Genomic DNA, 22,918 nt, shown 5'->3' on the forward strand with positions numbered 1-22,918 from the left:
GTTAGGAACTTATTTATTAGATTATAAAAAGAAAAACTTTGTACACTAAATTCTCATTATGTGTAAAGTTTGGACTACATCACAAAGATTTATTAATTAGATTATGTGTAAAATATATGGATGTTCTTCGTTATATTTCTGGAATATTAATGTGTTTGTTCTGTAAAAACTAGAGCATATATACTCTTTATGCAAACAGACATACACATGTTATAATATTATTAATCGATTTAATATTTTTATTTATATCATATCGACGGAAAAGCTTACGCCACGTGTTTCTATTTAGTCTTCCGATAGAATGAAGAGCATATATGCTCTAGTTTTTGAATGGCATGGACATCAATATTTCAAAAATCTGACGTAAGATATCTGCATATCATTTATGGCTATTCGAATATATTTATCTTTTTCCATAAAAAATAATTCAATGAACTAAGATCGACGAAAAAACTTATTTTATGTGTTCATATTTAGTCTTCCCTTAGCGCGAGACAACGAAATCTAGAGCACAAAAAGGCAAGAATTTGGTTACCTTTTTGTGAATTTTTGGTAGCCAATCATTTCTCTCGACTCTTGGAATTATCTAAAAACTACTTTCACGGGTGGAAAAATTATACCAATCATATATGTATGTATGTATATATATATGTATATATATATATTTGGCATTTTTCATAAAATAAAAAATCAATTTAAAAATGATATCCATTGAAAAAGGACTTCCACTATTGTTTTTTTGCCACCATATCCAGCACCAAAGCAAATTTAAATAATCGAGAGTCGATTTGGATCAGCTGATAAATTTTAAATACTGGATATTGAGATTCTTATTAAATATAAAGGGTACGTACATTCCATTACAACCCTTGGTATCTACCTCACTATGCGTCTTGCATTATAAATATATAATTTTTTAAAAATGATAAAGATTGTTTATTTTATTTAATAAAATCAAACTTTTAGATTGATCGCACAATTCAATACGATAATTATATTAAACTATCGGTCATTGTTATAATTTGTGGGCTGTGGCAAGCCCATTTATTGAAAACTTCTGATGATCCATTAAGGCCCAATATTATGAGTGAAGCCCAATACAAGTATACAACATATATATCAGGCCCAATATTGTCCAGCTTTAACACTCAATCTCTTAAATAATAATAAAAACATGGAAAAATTACATAAATTAATACATTATAAAAAATAATTATTAATTTTAGCGATATCTCTTGCTTATTATCATTTATAGCAATGATGTGTTAAATCTATAATATGTATTAGAAGTGAATTATGTATGCAATATATATGAATTTTAATTGTTTTTTTTTTTTTGAAATATATCATGTTTGTTTGGTAAAAAATTGTCATATTGTATTATAAGTGTATTAAAATGTGTGATAAATGTATTATTCATCATTAAAATTTGTATTAAATGTGAATAATAAATTGTTCTTTGTAAGATGTATTAAACTTGTATTATAATTAAATTAAAAGTGATCAAATGAAAAAAAGTAATCATTGCTATAAATGGTAAATATTTTTTTTATTATAGTATATTTATGTAAGTTTTCATTATATTGAATTTCATTGTACATTTTTCTGATTTATAAATAAATACCCCCCCCCCCCCCCCAAATAAACTCTTAATAAATTTAGAAAAAATTGACTTCATTTCTTAATATACCAAGAATTATAGATAATAAAAGCCACTGAAATTTCCATCTCTTCCTTAATAATCCTATATCCAAATTGGTGACAAAATTTTCAACAAATACATGATCAGAATAATAAAATAAAGCAAATTAATTGTCCCATTAAGATATTCTAAAAAATTTATTTTTATTGTTATATATAAGGATTATAATTAGATCTTGAAATGATTTTGTAAGGAATAAGCTGAGTCAATATACTACATGGAAGACTTATTGTTCTCACAATTATATTGAATATGTTCCTGCTATTAAGGGGAGATTAGTTTATTTGTCTAACGAGGATAAAAGAATTATTAAAATCCATAAATAATAACTTTTCAACCGTTATAATTACGAAATTGTTATGTTATAGAGTTTTAAATTCAATATATGAAACTCGATGATATTATCATAAAGTTTCACTAATATAATTTAGAATTCCATCATAGTGCGTCTTGTAAAGTGAAATGCCTTTAAATTATGTGTCAGTTTATAGTTTGACTTGAAAATTTCCTTGTTATTAATATTTTGATTCAAAATATATCCTTGTCGTCAATACTTTGGTTCAAAAATATTTTTATAATTACTAAATGTGTCAAAAATATTCTTTTCTAATTAAATATATTATTGTTTTTCTTTTTTAAATATATGTTCTTTTCAATCATATTATGCAAATACCCCCCAACCCCACCCCTCTTAGTGACACACACATATTTCCAAGAATCCAACTATTTCTATATGAGAGATTCTGAAACTACCTTCAAAAAAATAAAAATAAAAAAAATCACTCAAATAAAATGGTTATTTACCTATCATTTTTGTCCATTTTTCATGCCTAAACAACCCTCCAAAATACAGAGTCTTGACATTATTAAACTCACTATAACATAAAGAACTCAACTTTCTTGCTCAAACTTCACCTTAAAACCATTTCCATCACAAAAAAATAAAAATCAAGAATCTATGACCAAATTTCAAGAAACTAAAATCAGATGACAAAGTTAACATTTTTCACCTTGATAGTACTAGCCACTTCAATTTCCTTCATTTTCTTGGAAACCCCACCAAAATCTTACTATCATACTTTGTTCATATCTGATTCTTTTTCTGATAATTCCTCCATAGCAAATCATCTCTATACCCTAACTAAGAGACCCCATGTTGCTGGTTCACAAGCTAATGTTGATGCAGCAGCTTATGTTTTGTCAATTTTCACTTCTTGTAACATACCATCACATATAACATCCTATGATGTTGCCTTAACTTATCCTGTCTCAAGGTCTTTAACCCTAAAATCTTCAGAAAAAACAATAAAGTTTGGTCTTTTTCAAGTGATTTATGATGGCGATCCATATGCAGAGGTGGCTAATGAAGTACTACCTACCTTTCATGCTTATGCTAGATCAGGTATTGTTAATTGTCCTTTCGTTTCTATTTGTTTGTCTGATTTTAACCTGGCACGGAGTTTAAGGTAGTATAGAGTACTTTTGAATCTCGTGGTCTTACTTTCGTTTCAATTTATTTGTCTGATTTTAACTTGGCTCGGAGTTTAAGGTAGAGTACTTTTGAATCTCGTGGTCTTATAATGTATTACCTAGCTTTCATGCTTATGGTAGATCAAGTATTGTTAATTGACATACTCACGGAGTGTAAGACAGTAAAGATTACTTTTGAATCTTGTGGTTTTATACTAAACATACCTAGAATGTATCGAAATGCACTTTAATTGTGTAGTCTTAAAAATGTCTTAGGGGAAGTTAGAGTTGACAAAAAAGGAAAGAGATATTCTTTTGGAAAATGACGGAAAGGAAATTAAGGCAAACAAGTTGAAACGGAAGGGGTATAAAATACATTCAAGTCTTTTGAATTTACTTAATGGTTTATGAATCTTGAAATTGAGTTTGAAGGATTTTGTTTTAGTTTAATTTCATCCTTGATATGATAGCTAGATAGTGTTGGTTTCTTTGAAAAATCATAAGCAATTATATTGAAAAGCATTTGAGAGAGATCATTGATCATAGGGTGAAATCGTAGAGTCCAGAATAGAATAGCGACATTCTTGAATGTTGCCTCTTGTGTAGCTTGGTTGAATTCGGGAGATAGTACTGTTAATATTCTTCCGATTGCTCGTGAAAGAGACTTTTTAACAATCTTCAAAAAATATGGTTATGTTAAGTCTAGCAACAAGTGTCATTTTTGGTTTTGCAGTATAATTATCGTTTGTGAAGGCTACCTCGTATCTAGCTTAGTTGAATCCCATAGATAGTATTGTTACTGTTCTCCAGTTTGCTCGTGAAAGAGACTTCAACTAACTATCCTCTAGAAACATGGCTACGTTAAGTCAAAACAAGTGTCATTTTGGCAACGTTAAGTCAAATCTAAATTTAGAAAAGTGTCACTCTTGTTGGAACAGACTAAAAAACGAAACAATTCATGTTACATGGAACAACTCTTCTCTATTTTCTCTATTGAACTGTAAAAACTAAAAAGCACTTTATAGTAGTGACAGATTCATCAACAACATATGACTAGTCAATGGGGAAAACGAAGGCTAACCTGTTTTGGTTGTTTTGACTAGCTAGAACCGATAAGTTCTTTCAGTGCACTTTGATCCTTCTTACAGAAACTATTCTTTGTATAAGTTATGATGGAATATGAGAAAAACTTAGCTTGAAAGTGATTATCGGAACTGACCGTCATTTGTTTATGTCATCTGGTTCACCCTTTCCTTTAGAAAGAAAAATGAGTAGTAGTCTACACGTCAATTTGGGATTGTTGAATGATTGTAAGTTCTGCAGGGACAACAAGTCATAAGCACAATCCAAAATGTTATTGGAGTTATAGAAGGAGAACAAGAACCTGATCGGTACGCCTCTCTAACTTTCAACTTTTCATGAGTTATTTGACATCACTTCAGCCAGGAAATGCATACTATATATATAATTGACCTCAACTAGTCTGGGTTCGAGGCTTAGTTGGTCATTTGAATGATTGACGAGTTGGGGCCGGCTACCATAAAACAAAGGAATAGTTATAGATATCTGCTAGGAAATGTTTGTGTTGCTCAAGGGAAGATGTGTCCAGGTTTGTTATACTAGGTAATCATCGTGATGCGTGGACATTTGGAGCTGTTGATCCGAATAGTGGCACAGCATCCCTACTTGAGGTATTATTTCTCCAGAGAACTTACCTAAAACGTCAAGGTTCTAGATTTCATGAATCAAATATATACATACATATATAAACTGACGGTTACCTGGTTTACTTGTGAAATACAGATTGCACAAAGGCTCGAAAAGCTGCAAAAGAGAGGGTGAAGACCGCGAAGAACAATCATCTTATGCAACTGGGACGCTGAGGAGTATGGCCTGGTGATCCTTCATCTTTTCTCTTAGATAAACACGAGCATATTCGTATAACAAACAAAGCTTTTACACGAGAATATAAACTGACATTAGCTAAACGTTAACAACCTGCATTTCAGATAGGTTCAACAGAATGGGTTGAAGAAAAATAGGGAAATGCTAGCTGCAAGGGTCGTTGCCTACTTGAACGTTGATTGCGCTGTTCAAGCTGGAGATTTTCGAGCCTCTGCAACACCACAGCTCGATGAACTAATCATACTAAATGCTCAGCAGGTATTGATCCTGACTACCCCAAAAAAACAGTCTAGTTAAGTACACGAAAGCATCAACAACATTCCACATTTTATAGTGTTTGCTAATCATTTCGAACTCGTTTTCTTATATGCAACTAGTTATGGTAACTTCTGACTTATCTTAAACTAACTTCTTCCCGGTAGGTTCAAGATCCTGATAACTCCTCACAAACGATTTACGAGTCCTGGCTCGCCTCTGGCAACGTTACAACAGTAAAGGTGAGAGTGGTAAAGTGCTTGCCTAAGTTTAGATATCATCTTAATCGGTACCTTAATGTTTCGTTTAAAAACTTACAACTTTGAAAAAGATCAGACAGACTAATCCAGATTATCTGTTTTCATGTAGCTCGGCAGATTAGGAGGAGCTGGATCCAATTACGCGGCATTTGTTCAACACATTGGGTCTCCAACACTAGACATGTCTTTTGGAGAAGGTAACAAGATATTAGTTACCTTAAAAAGCATGTTCAGTTATTTTTCGAGTTTGTAATTGCAGAAACTGTTTAAAGTATAGGCATTCGATATTTCGTTTGCAGGTTACCCCGTATACCACTCGATGTACGATGACTTTGTTTGGATGAAGAAATTTGGAGACCCGATGTTTCATAGGCATGTAGCAGGTTTGTTTCGCCTTTTTTCGAGATTGCTATATGCTGCATTGTTCCCATTATATACTAAAACTTGCTATTGAGTAGAAAAGCAAATGTAGATGACAAATTTAAGATGTCACATACAGTTATTTAACGTCATTTATCAAGCACATTATATTGCTCGGACAGGTAAAAAATGTTGTTGGATCCGTATCAGTATCAGATACTCAAAAGTAGTGTATTTTTCGAGGATCCGGAATGCAACAACATTTTTGCCTTTTAATTACCTATTGTACGCGTATTGTTGAATCGTCAGCTTAGCTACAAACGAAATGTCACTAATGTTTTCAATATTTGTGAAACAGAAAAGTGCAGAATACTTGGAAGCTGAGATATCAGACAAGGGCATTTCACTTGTTCCTTTGTATGCTTCTATTGAAAAACTCAGAAAAGCAGCCACAGGAATTAAGAACGACATAAAGGTACGACACGAGTTTTATCTATAGAATGTCCGATTTGTAACAGCGTAAGCTTTTAGATGAGTTGATCACATAATTTAAGAGTAAACATACTTAAGATTGCTCACGTGGATTTAACTTGTAGGCACTCAAAGCAAAAAGAAGTCGTGGATCAGTGAGAGAGTTGAACGATAGACTAATAATGACAGAACGGGCATTTACAGACAGGGACGGGCTTTCGTCAAGGACATGGTACAAACATTTGGTAAGAAGTCGTCTTTGAGTCCTGCTCTGATACCAAATGATATCACGTAGTTATTCATTTCATGACAAATTGGATCTAATTACAACTTTTTACTCAGATTTACGCACCAGCAAAACACAATGATTATGGATTTAATTCATTCCCCGGTATATCTGACGCTATTGAGAATGCCAAGAGCCTGAATTCTTCAGACTCGTGGTACTCTGTACAACATGAAGTTTGGCGAGTTGCTCGAGCCATCACACAAGCATCACTAGTCCTCAGCGGTAGACTAACGTGAATCTTTGTATTATTTGTGAAAATATCATTCGGAATTCTCTTCCTCAAAAAAAATGTCTATCAAGTGATCCCTACGGTCAATGTCTCCACTTTTCACGAAGTTGATTCTTATGAACAACTTAGCACACAGAAATGACACATGTACATATCAAAACTTTGTGTTTGTTAATGTTTATGATAAAATTTACCTATAATAAATCTATAAACGCCCTAATTATGTAAATATTTTTATATTCGTCAATACATAAAACTTAAATCATAAAATATCAATCAAAACTGTGTGTTTGAAATGTAGAGTGGCATTTATCAAAACCCTTTGAGCTAACAAGTATTTGGGAGTTCATTTTTATATGATTTAAGTGGTTTTTAATTTGCCGGACTACAATGTAATACTCTCTGAAATTTACTGATTTGATTAATTTCAATTTGAATTTGAAAATATTATATCATTTTTTACCCTAGGAACTTCATTTCCATACTTCAAACTCCTATTTGCATTTAGCTTCGTAATATATTTATTCGATTAATTCAAATTATTTTTTACGTAAAAAAATTTAACACTCCTCATGAAAAGATCAATACTTTATGATAGGGATAAATTTTCGTAATTCAAATTCAAAGACATCTAATTATAACAACAATAACAAGTAAATAATTTTTCACAAGTGAAATTTAAAAAAGTTCGACTATACCTAAACCGTACTACTCTTGATTACCTTGATATCAAATAATATCTTCTCAATTTATGAATTTCAAATTCACCCAACTCAAATTCGAGATATCTAACAAATACTATAATAAATACATAAATAATGTGATTTTACTAGTGAAATTTAGAGAAAATACGGTGGTGTCTATGAATAACATATACGGGCATTCTCTAGATCTAACATCCTCTATCAACCAAATTTTTTTTTTTATTGATCGATGCTAACTCACCTACTCCTACCTTATCCATTAAGGCCGATGCCTTATTCCCCGTCCTATTACTCATTCCTAACTCCCCTTACAAGTGAAATCTCGAGAAGGTAAACCGTTCCATACCTTACCCCTAACTTGACTATTTTCGATATATCCTTCGCTTACATATAAGCTTTTTAAAAACCCGAGATATTTAACTAAAGAGACTAAAATAAAATATATCTAATGCATGCAATAAAACAAAATAATATCTAGAGGGAAAAAAATAAATTTTTATTTATCAAAACAAAAAGTTAATACAACACAGATAACAGATCTTCCCTTCCATTTCATTCCCAATTTTCCCCTCTAAATTCTGCATAAAATCACCAAATTCTTCAATATTTACATCAACAATTCAAATCATTCGAAATGCAAATCTACGATTCATCAATCGAATTCTCCTCCGGTTCATCAAAATTAGGGTCATTTGCGTCGACAACAACAGCAGCATCAGCTTCTTCTTTCTTAGAAGAATAACTTCCGTCGCCGGCCCAAGTAAACTTTCCACCATGGCCGCCTTTCTTCGGAGATCCACTCATTCCGGTGGCCGATCGCCGGTCTTTTCTCGCATCTTGGCTTGATTTGGGGGTAATTTTGGAACTTTTTGATGTGTTTTTCATAGTGACTTTATTTTTTTTCAGAGAGATTTGTGTGTGTGAATTAATGGGGTTTTGGGGGAGATTATATATAGAGGAAAATGATATGAAATTTACTTTTTGGTCCTTTAAGTATTGATAAGTATCAATTTTAGTCCTTGTAATATTGGATTAATTGAAGTGTGTATTTAGGTAGAAACTAGAAAACATGTAACAAGGAATTGATATATAATTAGGATTTATAAGTTTGGTATTTTGATATTTATTTTTAATTGTTTAAATTGAATTTTTGATATATAGAATTAAATATTGTACACATATTGTAACTTTAATAATAATACATATTTGTTTAATATAAAGGGAGATAATTCTATACGTATCTGTTTAATATGAAAGGAGACAATTCTATAAAATTCGATGGATTTCTTATTTATTTTCTTGCGTTCAGTGAATAAATAAAAATATACTTTATTCTAAAAATATTTATGTGTAATATAACAAAATATTTAAGGAATGGAGAGTGAAGGTTTGAGGATGATGATATGTGGAGTGGTCAAGATTGAACGTTCGAACGTTAGATAAATAACAAACAAATAATAAATTTAAAATATCATATATAAAATTTAATTATCCTAATTTCATTCGATAAGTAACGTTTTTCTTACTAAGAAACTTGTTTTTTTCTAAATTGATCAATCAAAAATAAGAAATATGTAAAAATATATTGTTATCGAATTTAGCATAACAATATAAAATAACATAAAAAGTAATAAGTAATTAAATGATATACAGAGAGAGAGATATAAAGGATTAGAAGTGCATGTTTCAATTACTTGAAAGTCAAATTTAAATAAAGTAAAATATTGTAGGGACTAAAATAAAAAATAATTAATAGCTAAGAGACTAATAATTATATTAATATTTGGTTCTATCACGTGACTTTGGCATGTGCATTGGATAATTGGATAAGAACAAACTGTGGATTGTTATAAACAGGGGACTGTACAATGACTACAAATAAATACTCCAAATTAATTATCTAATTTATATATATATGTACATAAAAACTTTATATTCTTTTCGTCGATAATATATATCGAGTAACTTTATTGATTAAGATTTGATTAAGAAAGCGAAATATTTTATACCAAAATTTATAGATCATGACTTTATCAACTAAGATAAGCTAGATAAAAGAAGTCACTCAATAATATATTAAATTTTTAATTTTATATTAATAGTTTACTATCTTTTATCATCTGATATGAGCGCAAGTGAAGAATGAAAAATCATATAATCGATCTTCACTTATATGGATTCAAGTTTTGTTATCGGTGTTATTATTGAATTAATTCACTAGTTTTTATCGTTTTAAAATCACATTTGATATTTTAGGAGTAAAGTGGAATTTAATTTTTTTTAAAATGTGTGTTGAATTGTTAGGATTGGTCCACGTGTAGCTATTTGAGTGTTTAATATCTCTCGTAGTTAAATACATTAAAATCAGAGTTAAATTTTTTAAATATAACATTTAAAATAGTAATATATGTGAATTGATTTGTGAAAACTCAACAATATTTTTGTATATATAATCTTGAATTTCAACTTAAAGTTATGTTTTACAAAATTAACTCTATGCGACATGATTTCAAACATAAATATTTAAAATTAATATAATTTAATCAAGTAAATAAATTGAAATATGTATGAAAAAATAAAAGATACATAACTATTTCAAGTTTGATCTTCAAAACAAAAACATATTAAGTTTAATTGTAATTGTCGTTTATAAGAAAACGCAATGATAAAATGATCATAATTGAGTATTCTTTTGTATATCAATATATTTTCTTAATATATTTCTCTATGATTTCATATTTTGTAGTGAAAATTCTAATTATATCTTTGAATGTATTTTATAATTATCAAAATTGATTACAAGTTAAGTACTTTTTTAAAAAAAATTAAATTTTACTTTGTGTAACGGGCAAGAAAAAAATTCCTTGCAAATGAAGGGTCAAAATTCAAATAGGAAAATCTCTATATATATATAAAAAAACATATAGGTCAAAAGGAGTTGACTAGATCAATTTATTATGGCACCTATAGTTTAACTTAAATGATAATTTTAGAAAACATTCTTAAAGTGATTTTTTTTATAAAAATAAAATATTTGATATTTATATTAAGATTGATGAAGTTTAAATTTACATCACAATGTAAGTAAAAATCACTTCAATTATCTTAAAAGAATCAATCTAATCCGTAATCAATTTACGAGTAACACATTATTATCTTAACTAATTCAATTTATCAACACGGGTTGTGGCACACTTGTGAGAGTACTCCGCCTTTAGTCAAAGATCTCGGATTCAAACCTTGAGTTTGGAGAAAATTTTGTTGGAGCGCCACTCGCAAATGAACTCAAATTTACTCGGAATTTCAATGTAGGCTCCAGACATCGGATGATTTATTTTTTTAAAAAAACTAATTCAATTCGTCTCAAATCATCAATCGTGTTTATTTTTACACTTCCTTAAAAATTAATAATTAGGACTTTTTTTTTAATTATTTTACTCTTATTTATGCTTTTAAGATATAGTTTCTCTATATTAAATATTACTCTAGGTATTTATAATTTCAAAAACATTTACTATGAAAAATAACATGAGAAAATATAATTAATTTTATCATAACTTCTAAAGTGATATATTACGAAACAACTTTTTTTTGTTTTTTAAAAGAAACAAAACAGATAATTTGAAATAAGTTGGTAAAAATATCAAATGAGTCACGAAAATGACCATCAAAGGTTGTGACGTAGCAAACATGAGATCAAGTGTCTCAATTTTCTTTGATAGGAGTGCTTTCTAAAATGAACCATATACAATGTGAATCTCGACCAATCGGACTCCAATAAGGGTACCAAATCAGATATCTCTATTTTCTTTGATAGGAGTGCTTTCTAAAATGAACCAACCATATACAATGTGAATTTCGACCAGTCGAACTCCAATAAGAGTACCAAATCAGATGTCTCAATTTTCTTTAATAGGAGTGCTTTCTAAAATGAACCATATACTGAATCTCGGCCAGTCGAACTCCAATAAGAGTATCAAATCAAATGTCTCGATTTTATTTGATATGAGTGATTTTCTCGAATAAACCATATATAATGTAAATCTAGATTAATCGAACTCTAATACAAGTATGAGGACGAACCCCCCTCCCCCCCAAAAAAAAGAAGTCACATGATGACGTGGCATTTTCTCATAGGCAAATGCAAGAAAGGGCCAAAATTGCCAAATTGATGCCCTAGCTCCTATCCTAAATCCCTAAAAAAAACCCTAAAGACCAAAAGCCCCACAAAAAAAAAGAAAAGAGAAAAAATAAAAACCCAAACACTACTTATAATCAAGCTTTATAAAGAATATGAATAGCTTCGCCATTTCCCTCAAAATTCCACCATTACTTTCACTTTCTCCGCCTCCATCAGCTAAGCTTCTAAACCCCAATTTCTCTCCTTTTCTCCTCCATACCCGTAAGCTTCGAATCTCAGTTTCTTGGGTTTTTTTAAATTTTTTTTTGGTGTTGTTCGCTAGATGGGATAATGTTATATTGTTATTTGTTTGGCCATTTTTAATTGTAAAGTTTGATGCTTTTAGCTATTTGTTATGTGGGTTTTTTGTCAGTTGAGTCGTTAGTAATTGAGATGAATGTATGAAGTGCAATATACAGTGTTTTCTTTATGGGATAACGTTGTTATGATTATTGACCATTGTTTATGTTTAAGTTTGATGCTTTTAGCTATTTGCTGTGTGGATTTTTCTTGAGTCTAGTAGTTAGTGATTCAGACAAAAGTATGAAATGCTTTTAGCTATTTGCTGTGTGCTACTTGTGTTTGTTTTTGAATATGCTTTTTTGACCTTAGATAAGAATTGTGTGGAGTAATGCAGATTAGGGCAGAAGGTTAGTAGTTGGATGTGCATTTTCTTGCTTTTTACCCATACTAGTAGACTTAGTATCCCATTGATATGGGAGACTTAATACTACTTTTCTAGACTCAACTTTGTGGGACTACACTGGGTATGTTGCTGCTTTTCTTGTAAATTTAGCTGACATTATGCTTATCTACTGCTTAGATAAGCTTGTTGTGGTTTGTTGTTATGGGAGTAAAACCAACAAATTAAACTTAATTTCACTGAGTTTAGTACTGTGAACTGGACGTTGGTTGTTGAAACTAGGAATGTTTTTTTTGGTCTGTGTAATGCTAACCCTGACCTCAAATTGGTCAATTTTATCGACAACCCTACTTTTGAAGGTAGTGTTGCAGAACACTGTAGGCTATAGCTTGCTCAATGGCTTTCTAATGGATGTAGGTCATGTATTTAATGTTGTTCATGATGAATGGAATATAATGTATCGGCGAACCCTTCATTCTTATCTTCTAACAATTGTGAGGTTTGGACCAACTTGTGCCCAACTCGACTAATTCATTGGACAGACAGTTAGAATTGACGTGCACAAGTTTCATGTAAAAGGTTCAATTAATTTTAAGAATGAACACAATTGAGGAACCTAGCAATTTTATGAGTCTTGTGGTGAAGAGAAAATTGAAGTGTCCTTGGTAGAGGGTCATTTAAGAAAAAAAGATAGTGAATAACTTTGAACTGATTGAAGACTAAAGTATCACAAGCAAAAGAAGAAAGAAGGGTTAATATAATTTCTTCTTTCGGACCAAAAAAAGAAGAAGAAAAAAGGAGATGTTTTTGCTGGATAATAAATCGAACACCTTTTGTACAATTTAAATTATGTCAAATGAGATGCAAACTATTATGATCTTCCATGTTAACCATCACTGTTAAGGAAGCAACATGTTAAATTGTTGTCACTACCTAGTGTTTTCAAGTATCTAAATTGTCCCCAAGGGTTGATTGTTCCATGTACTATAATATATATTTCCTTTGGATGTCCAGTAATCACATGTGGGGATGATTCCTTTTAATGGGTCAAACAAGTGAATTTACTTAATAATTGAAAATTTGTGGTGGTGATACTTTAATGTAGGACCTCTATTTGTTCTGATACCGTGTTGATACCATGTTGTAGTGTAGGACTGTTTCATCTAAAAGCTTAAGCTTTTAAAGAGTTTAACTTTTATTTATTTATTCAACAAGATGCAATATAGGATTGCTTTAAGTAATTTCTGTTGTGGTGTGGTAACACTAGACAGGTGTCCTCAGAGCAACATCTAGGAGATTTTTTGGTGCAGTTGGAGTATCTTTAAGGACAATATCAACCATGGAGAATGTAAGTCATGATCTCATAATATAGCATCCTTGTTAAGAGTGCCATCCGTAAACATTACCACTTAGGCTTAAGCATGATTTAAGTTATTTATGCCACCTCCTCTCTGAACAGGATAAAGAAATTATTGGTAGTCAAAAGCAGCAAATAGCAAAGCTGTTTGAGGAATCACTTAGAGCAGCATTCCCTGATATTCCAGATGTACAACCTTTGGTTGCTATTTGCAATGATCCAAAACATGGTGACTATCAATGGTATGGCTTAATCTGATTATTCTCTAACGTTGAGCACTATCCCTTTAATTTTCTAGCTGTTATTTGTTATTATGTCAGTAATGAATCGATTAATTCGTAACTTCTCACTTTGAAACTTTTGGGCAGCAATAATGCAATGAGCTTGTGGAATAAAATTAAAGGCAAAGGTACACAGTTCAAGGGTCCTCAGCCTGTTGGGAAGGTGATTAGATATCCTGTTAATCTCTACGTCATTTCTTTTCCAAACACGGTTCTAGAAGTGAAAGCTTCCAACTTACTATCAGTTGCTTTCACATTTTAGGCAATTATAGAAAATCTTCCTGCATCGGAAATGATAGAGAATTGCTCTATAGCAGGACCCGGTTTTGTTAATATTGTATTAGCAAGGCAATGGATAGCGAAGGTATTTTCTTTAACCAGTTCTGGTTTTTCTGGCAGTTTTTTTAGTTGGTTGGTTAGAATCACACAATAACACTTCTGTCTTACTGATACAGAGTCTTCAAAAGATGCTAATAGATGGCATTGAGACATGGGCACCCAAGCTTCCTGTTAAAAGGACTGTTGTTGACTTCTCATCACCCAACATAGCAAAAGAGATGCATGTGGGTCATTTACGATCTACTATAATTGGAGACACTCTGGCCCGTATGTTGGAGTTTTCCAATGTTGATGTTCTTCGGAGAAACCATGTGGGTGACTGGGGCACACAGGTAGATTTCATGCTCAGTATTCTCTCATTCTCTTATACTCTTCCCACGAGTAATGCCTATGAGATACATCATCTAGAAAAAGAGTAATACCTATGAGATATATCCATTGGCTTTGCTTGCAATTCATTTCTGGTCTGCATGTGCTTTAACATAATCATACGAGGGAACCATAAGTGTTTTTCCTATCTTCAAACCGACACAATGATTATGAGCTGCTTGATCAACAATTGTTCTTTTCAAGCTCATGGAAAAGTGTGTCTTCTACTAGAAATGTTTGTTTCCATACTGATTTTATTTTATGGCCTCATACTCGTTATTTCTTCTGCAGTTCGGAATGTTAATTGAGTTCCTTTATGAAAAATTTCCTAATTGGGAAGCTGGTAATGCTCCAGCAATCGGAGATCTGGAGGTGAGTATTGGTTTTATTCACCATAGTTGTTTTTTTCATGTTATCTACAGTTAGATTCTGATAGAGGCATGCAACCTGCGTATTACCGTCTAGCTATGGATAGAACTCTCTGATTTGACTGTGTTGTTTCCCTTGTTTACCCATGCTCTTTCTTTGCAGTTATTTTTTGACCTGTTATTGCGTAGGCGTTTGGCCAAGTATTCCAAATATTTTTTACTTATTTAAAATTTATGGAATTGGAGTTTGAAGATGAAGTTGTGTCTGATTACTTTTTACAAAGAATATTTGCAATAATGATCATGCTTGAATGCACTTAAATACGACTTCGAAAAATAAAGGTGAGTTGGAAACATGCTATAAGCTGTTCCCCAAATTGGAAATACAATTTCAAGTTGGATTGATAATTTTCATTGCCAAAACACTATTTTTCAAATACAGTGAAAATTATATTCTGAAAAAGTGATTGATACATTGAATCTGCAGTTATTGGTACTAAAAAATTTAAAATGGTGAGATTTTGATTGTACATATTTGGCAACCTTTAATGCTCACACAAGATTACTTGAGAGATTTTGAGCTTGCTCGTAGCAAGCATGCCTTGGATGAGAAGGCTGTTGTGTGGATAGGAAGGCAGAAATTTATTTTACTCGATGAGGTAATCCTTATTTTCATTTGTTGCTAGGCATTCTATAAGGCTTCAAAACAAAGATTTGACAGTGATGCAGATTTCAAGGAAAGGGCGCAAAAGGCAGTCGTTAGTCTTCAGGTAACCTCATTTTATTTTCTTATTAAATTTGGCATGTATGATCACATCTTGTTTTGAGAGGTTATTTAGAGTTGAGTAATTAGTTTATTATTGGGGGTGGGGTTTGATAAATGTGTTCTGTTATTTCTATTGCTTCTCTTTTGCCGCTAGAGTGAAAAGGGATTACATACAATAATGGATAGCTCCCTTACTGAAGGATCAGTGCAAATAGTTGGTTACTTTGAAATGAAATGCTGTATCTGATGTGTTTCTCTTACCTGTGCATGTGCATGTCTTACAGGGTGGGGATGAGAAGTACAGGATGGCATGGGCACAAATATGTGAAATCAGCCGAAAAGAATTTCAGAAGGTTTATGAGAGACTTGGGGTTCACTTAGAGGAAAAGGTACTGCAGTTGACTCTTTTTTCCACTTAATTTGTATAGAACTTTGGATGGCTCTATGGGGACATGCAGTAGTTCTCTGGTTGTCCTCAAGTGTGTACTGCAATTGCCATGCTAGTTTTCTTTAGCCTCCTTGTAAATTATGGAGTATGGACAAGGTTTTCAATACTTCATGCTATAAAATAGCACAGGTAAGTATGTGCTAACATTAGCACCTGATAAAGTGAGAATCTGTTTTCTGTCTCTTACATCCTTGTGCTCCGACTTATTTAAAAACTTGATTCTGTTACTTGAGAAGGTCTTGGAATGATGAAATGAAATAGAGTATAGTGTTACTGATTGTGGCGGACTGCAATATGTGGTTATGTATGTTAGTTACCGGGCGCTAGAATGTAAAATGCCAAATTGACATTGATGGTGTTTGTTTTAGTTTATTTTTATCTGATAAAGAATCAATTTGATAATAAATGCAGATTGTATGTTGAGTACAACTGCACAATCTTTATTTATTATAACTTTACTCAAATGCCAAGGAGCAAAATCTCAACTTCTGACATGATTGTGAATTACTTCAGACTCATTTGGACATGAGCATTTTTCCTAACTTTTTTCAAAACAGCTTTTGCTTATAACATTGAACTGATTTTTTGAAGATGAGTTTCAAATTTGGGAAGTGGTTTTGACCAGTTTCTCAAATGATCTTTTTTTTGCTCATGGAACTTCTACAATTTTCATGTTAAATGCTTGTTCAAACACAACTTCTACTTCCAAATACCTTTTTTCAATATCAGTTTCAAGGACACTGCTCTAGAGGTCCTTCCTTGTATACATGAAATCTAAAGAGATAAAGACTGTGTTGCTGCTCAAGTATTACTAGGAACGGTCCTATTTACATTGCAGCTGCCTTGTGATTTGAATAATAATAGTTGCTGAAAAGAAAAACAAGTGAATTAATTTCAGAATAGAAGTTGTCGTAATCTAATCTGTCGAATCGCAGAGTTTGTACAGGCTTTTGCAGTGTTGCCTTGCTTCATCACTCTTATATCTCTTCTTGGTTATAGATTCTTTTTGATGATTTAAACTTATTCAATGAGATGTGGGAGTGAAAGAACATGAGGTATTAAGCTAATTTCTTGAATTAGGTGTAGGATTTACCTGTCAAAGAAAAAATATGTTATGGCTGCTATAATTGAGCCATTAGTCTCTGGTATTGTTTTCAGTAAATTAGTTATTTGTTTTACAATTTACGGTTTATCCTGTCATATGTCGTAAAAAAACCCAGGAAGAATTGATAGGTGTTCATTTGGAGGGTTTTCCAGCTGATTTATGCTTTTCTCTTTATTGAGTATTCCTGCCCATTTTATGAGTGAGCGAAGCCTCATGGATTTAATTTGGTGTTTCTTCCGTTAGGGTGAAAGCTTTTATAATCCGTATATTCCCAAAGCTTTAGAGATGCTTAATGAGAAGGGATTAATTGAAGAAAGTGAAGGAGCCCGCGTCATCTTTATTGAAGGGAAGAAAATACCGCTTATTGTTGTGAAGAGGGATGGTGGTTTCAACTATGCTTCAACCGATCTTACTGCTCTATGGTTAGTTTTGTAATTTGTTTTTCTGTATAGACTTTGCAAATATTACCTTTCTTCACATCAAGAATATTGGTGTAGGTTCAATGGTAGTTGTGAGTTGGTCTCACTTAAGAAAGTGTGACACATGTCCTTTTGGTTATTTTCTTTTATCGAATGATTTGATTCTAAGTAATTGATAATCAACAAACCAAAAAAACAAAGAAATATTCAATTTGCTGAAAGTTGAATGCGCATTCTCTAGTGGGTGATCCAATGGGTGATCAGTTCTGCCCTTGTGTCAGCATTGAGGTTTTACACGAGTGGCATATGATTTTTATATGAAGCATGGGGGGAAATTATCTTTTTATTGATTTCTATAGACAAGTGAAAATTTGTGAAGTCTGCGGGTAGAGGGAGTTGTGAATTGTGCAGTAATGAAGATAACTAGATTGGTTGAGGGAGTTGTGAATTTGCTAAGGAAATTTTCATTGGGATGCTATGAAGTAACAATTAAATTTCATTTAAGCTTCCTATCTGCATCTTTGTAGGTATCGACTAAATGAAGAAAAAGCAGACTGGATGATATATTTGACTGACGTTGGACAGCGTGAGCACTTTGAGATGGTCTTTTCTGTAAGTTACTGATATTTATACCCCTCTTTCCTCTGGTGGAGTATGATACAATGGAGGAATTTTGTTGGGATTGAGCTTTACTCATGCTTCTTTTTTTATCTTCTGGGTAAAATTCTCTTCTAGGCTGCAAAACGTGCAGGCTGGCTTCCTCCAAACGAGAATGATTATCCTAAAGCCAGTCATGTAGGATTTGGTCTAGTTTTAGGGGAAGATGGGAAACGGTTTCGTACTCGAAGTACAGAGGTGGTTAAGCTGGTTGATTTGCTTGATGATGCCAAGAAGCGGTGTAAAGCAGCACTTGAAGAAAGAGGTGTGCTCTATGTTTTGATGTAACTTTGGTATATGGCATTTTGACTTAATTTCTTTTCTGCTTGTATGTCTTTGCTCGTCATAGCTTCTCTCTTGTGAATACTATGGGTAATAATGTAGTGGAATTGCGAAAGAGTATTACTTCAAGTTATACATTTCATGATTGTCTTATCAGGTAAGACTAAAGATTGGACTGCTGAGGAACTAGAGCAAACTGCTGAAGCAGTAGGATACGGTGCTGTTAAGTAAGTTCCTCATCCTTCTGCATGCTACCTTATACTCTGCAGGAGATAAAAAATTAGCCGGTAAATTTGATCCAGAGCTTTCAAGTTCAGCCATTGTTGGATTAAACACACACACACACACACACATATATATTTTGATAAAGGTTCTTTACACATGAAAGCCTTCAACTTAATTAAAGAAAGGAAACCTTCAACTGTTTCATTAATGGTAGTTATCTTTTTATTTAAAGTATTCTTATTGAAGCCAGAACGTAAAATAGCTGTTTAAAGGCTTTCTGTTCTAAAGAAGTAAATATATTCATTAGATGATTAAAGACTGTCAATTTGGAAGAAAGGAATATATAAATAAGAACATATTGGATGAAATGGTAAGGGAAGATAGAATGTCCTATACCCTAGTGTCGGTTATAACATTGGTAATGTACTCCAATTTCATGCTGAGTAAAGAACTTTTTGTGTGTTATCATTTTATTCCAAGAAAGAAATATTTTTAGTGTTGAGACATAACATTTATTCAACAATTGAAACTTTTCATCTGTGATATGTTTTTCTCCCTATCAAATTAGAATTCTATCAACTGATATAAACAACTTAAATCAACTCTTTAATCTCCGCATGTAGTCAAATTTTCCGTGCAGTGATCTAGAACCAAAGGAAGTACTCCCTCCATTTCAATTTGTTCTTCTTGCTTTCCTTTTCTTAATCCATTTAAAAACGAATGAACTTTCCTTTTTTCCTTTTGCAATTCTTTAATTCCTACTTTCCACATGACATGTGTAGGACTACTAGATTAAAAGACATTTTGGTACATTCCACATATCTTTAATTTAAGATCATAAGATTCAAAACTCTTCTTTATTTTCTTAAACTCAGACAAACAACTTGAAACGGAGTCAATTATTTCATAAAAAGAGCACTAGAAAGAAACATTTTCAATCTTTGGAAAACATCCTTTCTGCCTAAAAAGATGGTGTATTGTTGTGTATCTTTAGATGTGATATCTCATCGTTGCAGTTTTTACATTAGGTGATTTTGACGTAGTAAAAGTTTTGCTATACATATGTTTACATGCTTTTCTTTTTGTCTCAGCAAGTCCCTGACTTTTCTTTTGTTCTCCCTTTCTTTTGGTACCTTAAACCAGATATGCTGACCTGAAGAACAACAGGCTGACCAATTACACCTTCAATTTTGATCAGATGCTTAGTGATAAGGTATGTGAATGGATATCGTTTCATGAAAGGAATAAATCTGTTAATCATTTTAAACAGCTTATTCAACCCGATTCCAATTCTTCAAATTGACCAGATTTCTTGCAAAGTCATTTGGCTCCTCTTTAAATTCTTTTAGCTTATACAGAAACAACTTAGTTATTCCATACACTTGGTTTATAATTGAAGCATAAGAGTCTACATGTTTTTTATAATTGATTTTTTTGAGGAGTCCATGTTTTTCTCTTTGTGGTTGTTCTCCATCTGTACGGACGTGTTCTCTTAGTTACTTTCTTTTGCTACAGCCTTCCATATTCTGTTTCTCTGTTCAGAATTGATTCTCTTGTATTCTTCTGTGATTGGCAGGGAAATACCGCTGTTTATTTGCTCTATGCACATGCTCGTATTTGTTCAATCATCAGGAAATCTGGTAAAGATATAGAAGAGTTGAAAAAGGTAATCTGATAATCTCATCTATATTATGTGCCCTAACTGAACTCTTCTTTGTCAAGAGTTTTCTCCACGGGTTAGTCGGGTAGGCCGATAACCTTTCAACCGTTTGCTTTTAGCCTCCTTTATGGCCACCCAAAAATTCTTGAAGTAGGCAAACACGTGATAACTTGGTAGTTTAGCTAATGTTAGATAGATTATTCAGTACGACAACATATCTAGTGAAATCTGGGAACAGAAATGGAATAACACGAAACTTTCCCAGAGTAATACTACTATTACTAGTATGAAAGACTAAGCCGATTCTCAACTACCCAACTTACTCTCTATCCGAGCTCATCTCTTTGGTGAGCTAAAGCTGCATCATGTCCTGTCTAATCACTTGTTCCCAATACTTCTTCAATCTTCCTCTACCTCTCCTATAACCATCCATAGCCAACCTATCACACCTTCGCACTGGTGCATCCGTGCAACAGATATTTCAGTAATGTTAAAATTACAAGAGTGATGTCGAATTACTATTTGTGGTGCTTATCAATTCATTTTCGCTGGACAGAGTGCGGCAATAGATTTGGCTCATCCAGATGAACGTACGCTAGGCCTCCATTTACTCCAGTTTGCTGAAGTAAGAATTTTTTAAATATTGCTATCACTTAAATGATTTATTATTGCTTCTGCAATAGTTCTAATCAAGTAAAAATTTTGTCGACTCTTTTGCAGATTGTTGAAGACGCTTGTACCAATCTTTCGCCACACTTGGTGTGTGAATATCTTTACAATATATCTGAAGACTTCACCAAATTCTATACCAACTGTCAGGTATGAAATTTTCCTATCAACAAATTAAGCTTAAACCAAACAAATGCCATGCCCCCTATAAACTGGTGGCTGAAGTCGCTGTAGACCAGCTTGAACCACTCACTAATCGAACACCAAATAATTATAGTTCATTGTCTAAGATTCATGAAAATCTTGAATACAGAAACCAGTTAGGCTGTGCTGTAGGATGAGTTAAGATCCAGCTAGGGAAAAGGGTTAACCTGAAGCGGTTGGAACTCTTAGAATAGTTGTTCCAATCCGAGAATCTATCCCTGCACGGAGAACTCATCCATTACATCTACACAAGTATTAGAGCTTGTTTGGATGTTTATAGCTCAAAAGCACCTAATATAAGCCAATCCAAACAAACAATCTTCAGTAGAGAGCGTTTTACCCATAGCAACCCTCTCTAACGCGAATTTAGATCAGTTGGACCAATGGCTTTGGATACTCCATAGTACACGAAAAAATATACTGTTAAATAAATCTGGGATGGCTTGTATTTATGAATATATTTCGGAACTTTGCAGGTCGTTGGCTCGGCCGAGGAAACAAGCAGACTCTTACTGTGTGAGGCAACAGCAGTTGTCATGAGAAAGTGTTTCCATCTGCTGGGAATCACTCCTGTTTACAAAATTTAACCTCTCAATATGAGTATTTTTTTGGGTACTTTTCTTTATTCTTCCCTTTTAGTTTTTTAGTATTGTAATGAAAATATATTTGAAAAAAAAAGAGCAAAAATATTACAGAAATGTTTATTGTATTTGATTTTTACTACTTATAAATCGATGAAAAAAATGTTGATCTTTTATTTATGAGCACATTTACTAGCTGTTGTTAATGAAAATGCAATGAGTACTGGTCCTCACGGGCCGCCCTAGCCTAGTTTGGGGGCTAATGGACTCGTTTGATCGTAAAAATTTGTGGAGTGGTACACTAAAAAATACTTTAAATCGCAACTCAATATATTTTAATTCATTTGTACATTTGATACCCTTAATTATTTCCTTTTTAAAGACTTCTTAGGTGTTTAGACATTGATTAAATCCTAAAATCTTTTTTTTTAATGATTGAGTTTGAGATAATGGATAAATTTGATAAACAATAATGCATTAAAAATGATTTGTAAATGTCTTTTCAATTTTTAAAAAAATATGTATGGGACCTAATGGATTCTTTAGATTTTATTTCAGATATTCAGATTTTTTTTTAAACTAAAGCTTTGTGTGTCTCACATTTGGGACCTACTCTCTCTACCTGATAAGTCGTAAATTTGAGTTGTGATGAAATAATTGAGGCATTTTTTGTCAGTTTTTAAGTTTGAGTTTAAAAATAAAAAGAATATTTTTTTTATC

At 32.3% G+C, this 22,918-nt stretch overlaps 2 protein-coding genes across 3 annotated transcripts; both read left to right on the forward strand.

Moving 5' to 3' along the window:
* Positions 1-2,405: 2,405 nt before the first annotated feature.
* On the forward strand, positions 2,406-7,170 carry LOC101265621 (uncharacterized). Its single transcript, NM_001368733.1, has 11 exons — positions 2,406-3,104; positions 4,496-4,563; positions 4,782-4,863; positions 4,976-5,068; positions 5,182-5,335; positions 5,500-5,574; positions 5,702-5,789; positions 5,892-5,968; positions 6,311-6,427; positions 6,549-6,668; positions 6,766-7,170. The coding sequence occupies exons 5-11, from the start codon at positions 5,219-5,221 to the stop codon at positions 6,946-6,948; spliced, it is 777 nt and encodes a 258-aa protein (NP_001355662.1). The 5' UTR covers positions 2,406-3,104; positions 4,496-4,563; positions 4,782-4,863; positions 4,976-5,068; positions 5,182-5,218; the 3' UTR covers positions 6,949-7,170.
* A 4,651-nt stretch (positions 7,171-11,821) lies between these two features.
* Positions 11,822-22,374, forward strand: LOC101261392 (arginine--tRNA ligase, chloroplastic/mitochondrial). Of its 2 annotated transcripts, none has more exons than XM_010315439.4 (18): positions 11,822-12,047; positions 13,736-13,816; positions 13,928-14,067; positions 14,194-14,269; positions 14,369-14,470; positions 14,562-14,777; positions 15,106-15,186; positions 15,869-15,952; positions 16,233-16,337; positions 17,745-17,923; positions 18,448-18,532; positions 18,656-18,842; positions 19,017-19,086; positions 20,228-20,297; positions 20,661-20,750; positions 21,301-21,369; positions 21,465-21,563; positions 22,094-22,374. In XM_010315439.4, the coding sequence occupies exons 2-18, from the start codon at positions 13,808-13,810 to the stop codon at positions 22,202-22,204; spliced, it is 1,773 nt and encodes a 590-aa protein (XP_010313741.1). In that variant the 5' UTR covers positions 11,822-12,047; positions 13,736-13,807; the 3' UTR covers positions 22,205-22,374. The 2 variants fall into 2 exon arrangements, with proteins under 2 accessions (XP_010313741.1, XP_004251643.1); XM_004251595.5 differs by having other exon boundaries at positions 11,888-12,047; positions 13,740-13,816.
* Positions 22,375-22,918: the final 544 nt, after the last annotated feature.

The sequence above is a fragment of the Solanum lycopersicum genome, chromosome 12 (assembly GCF_036512215.1).
Source record: "Solanum lycopersicum chromosome 12, SLM_r2.1".
Lineage (NCBI taxonomy): Eukaryota > Viridiplantae > Streptophyta > Magnoliopsida > Solanales > Solanaceae > Solanum > Solanum lycopersicum.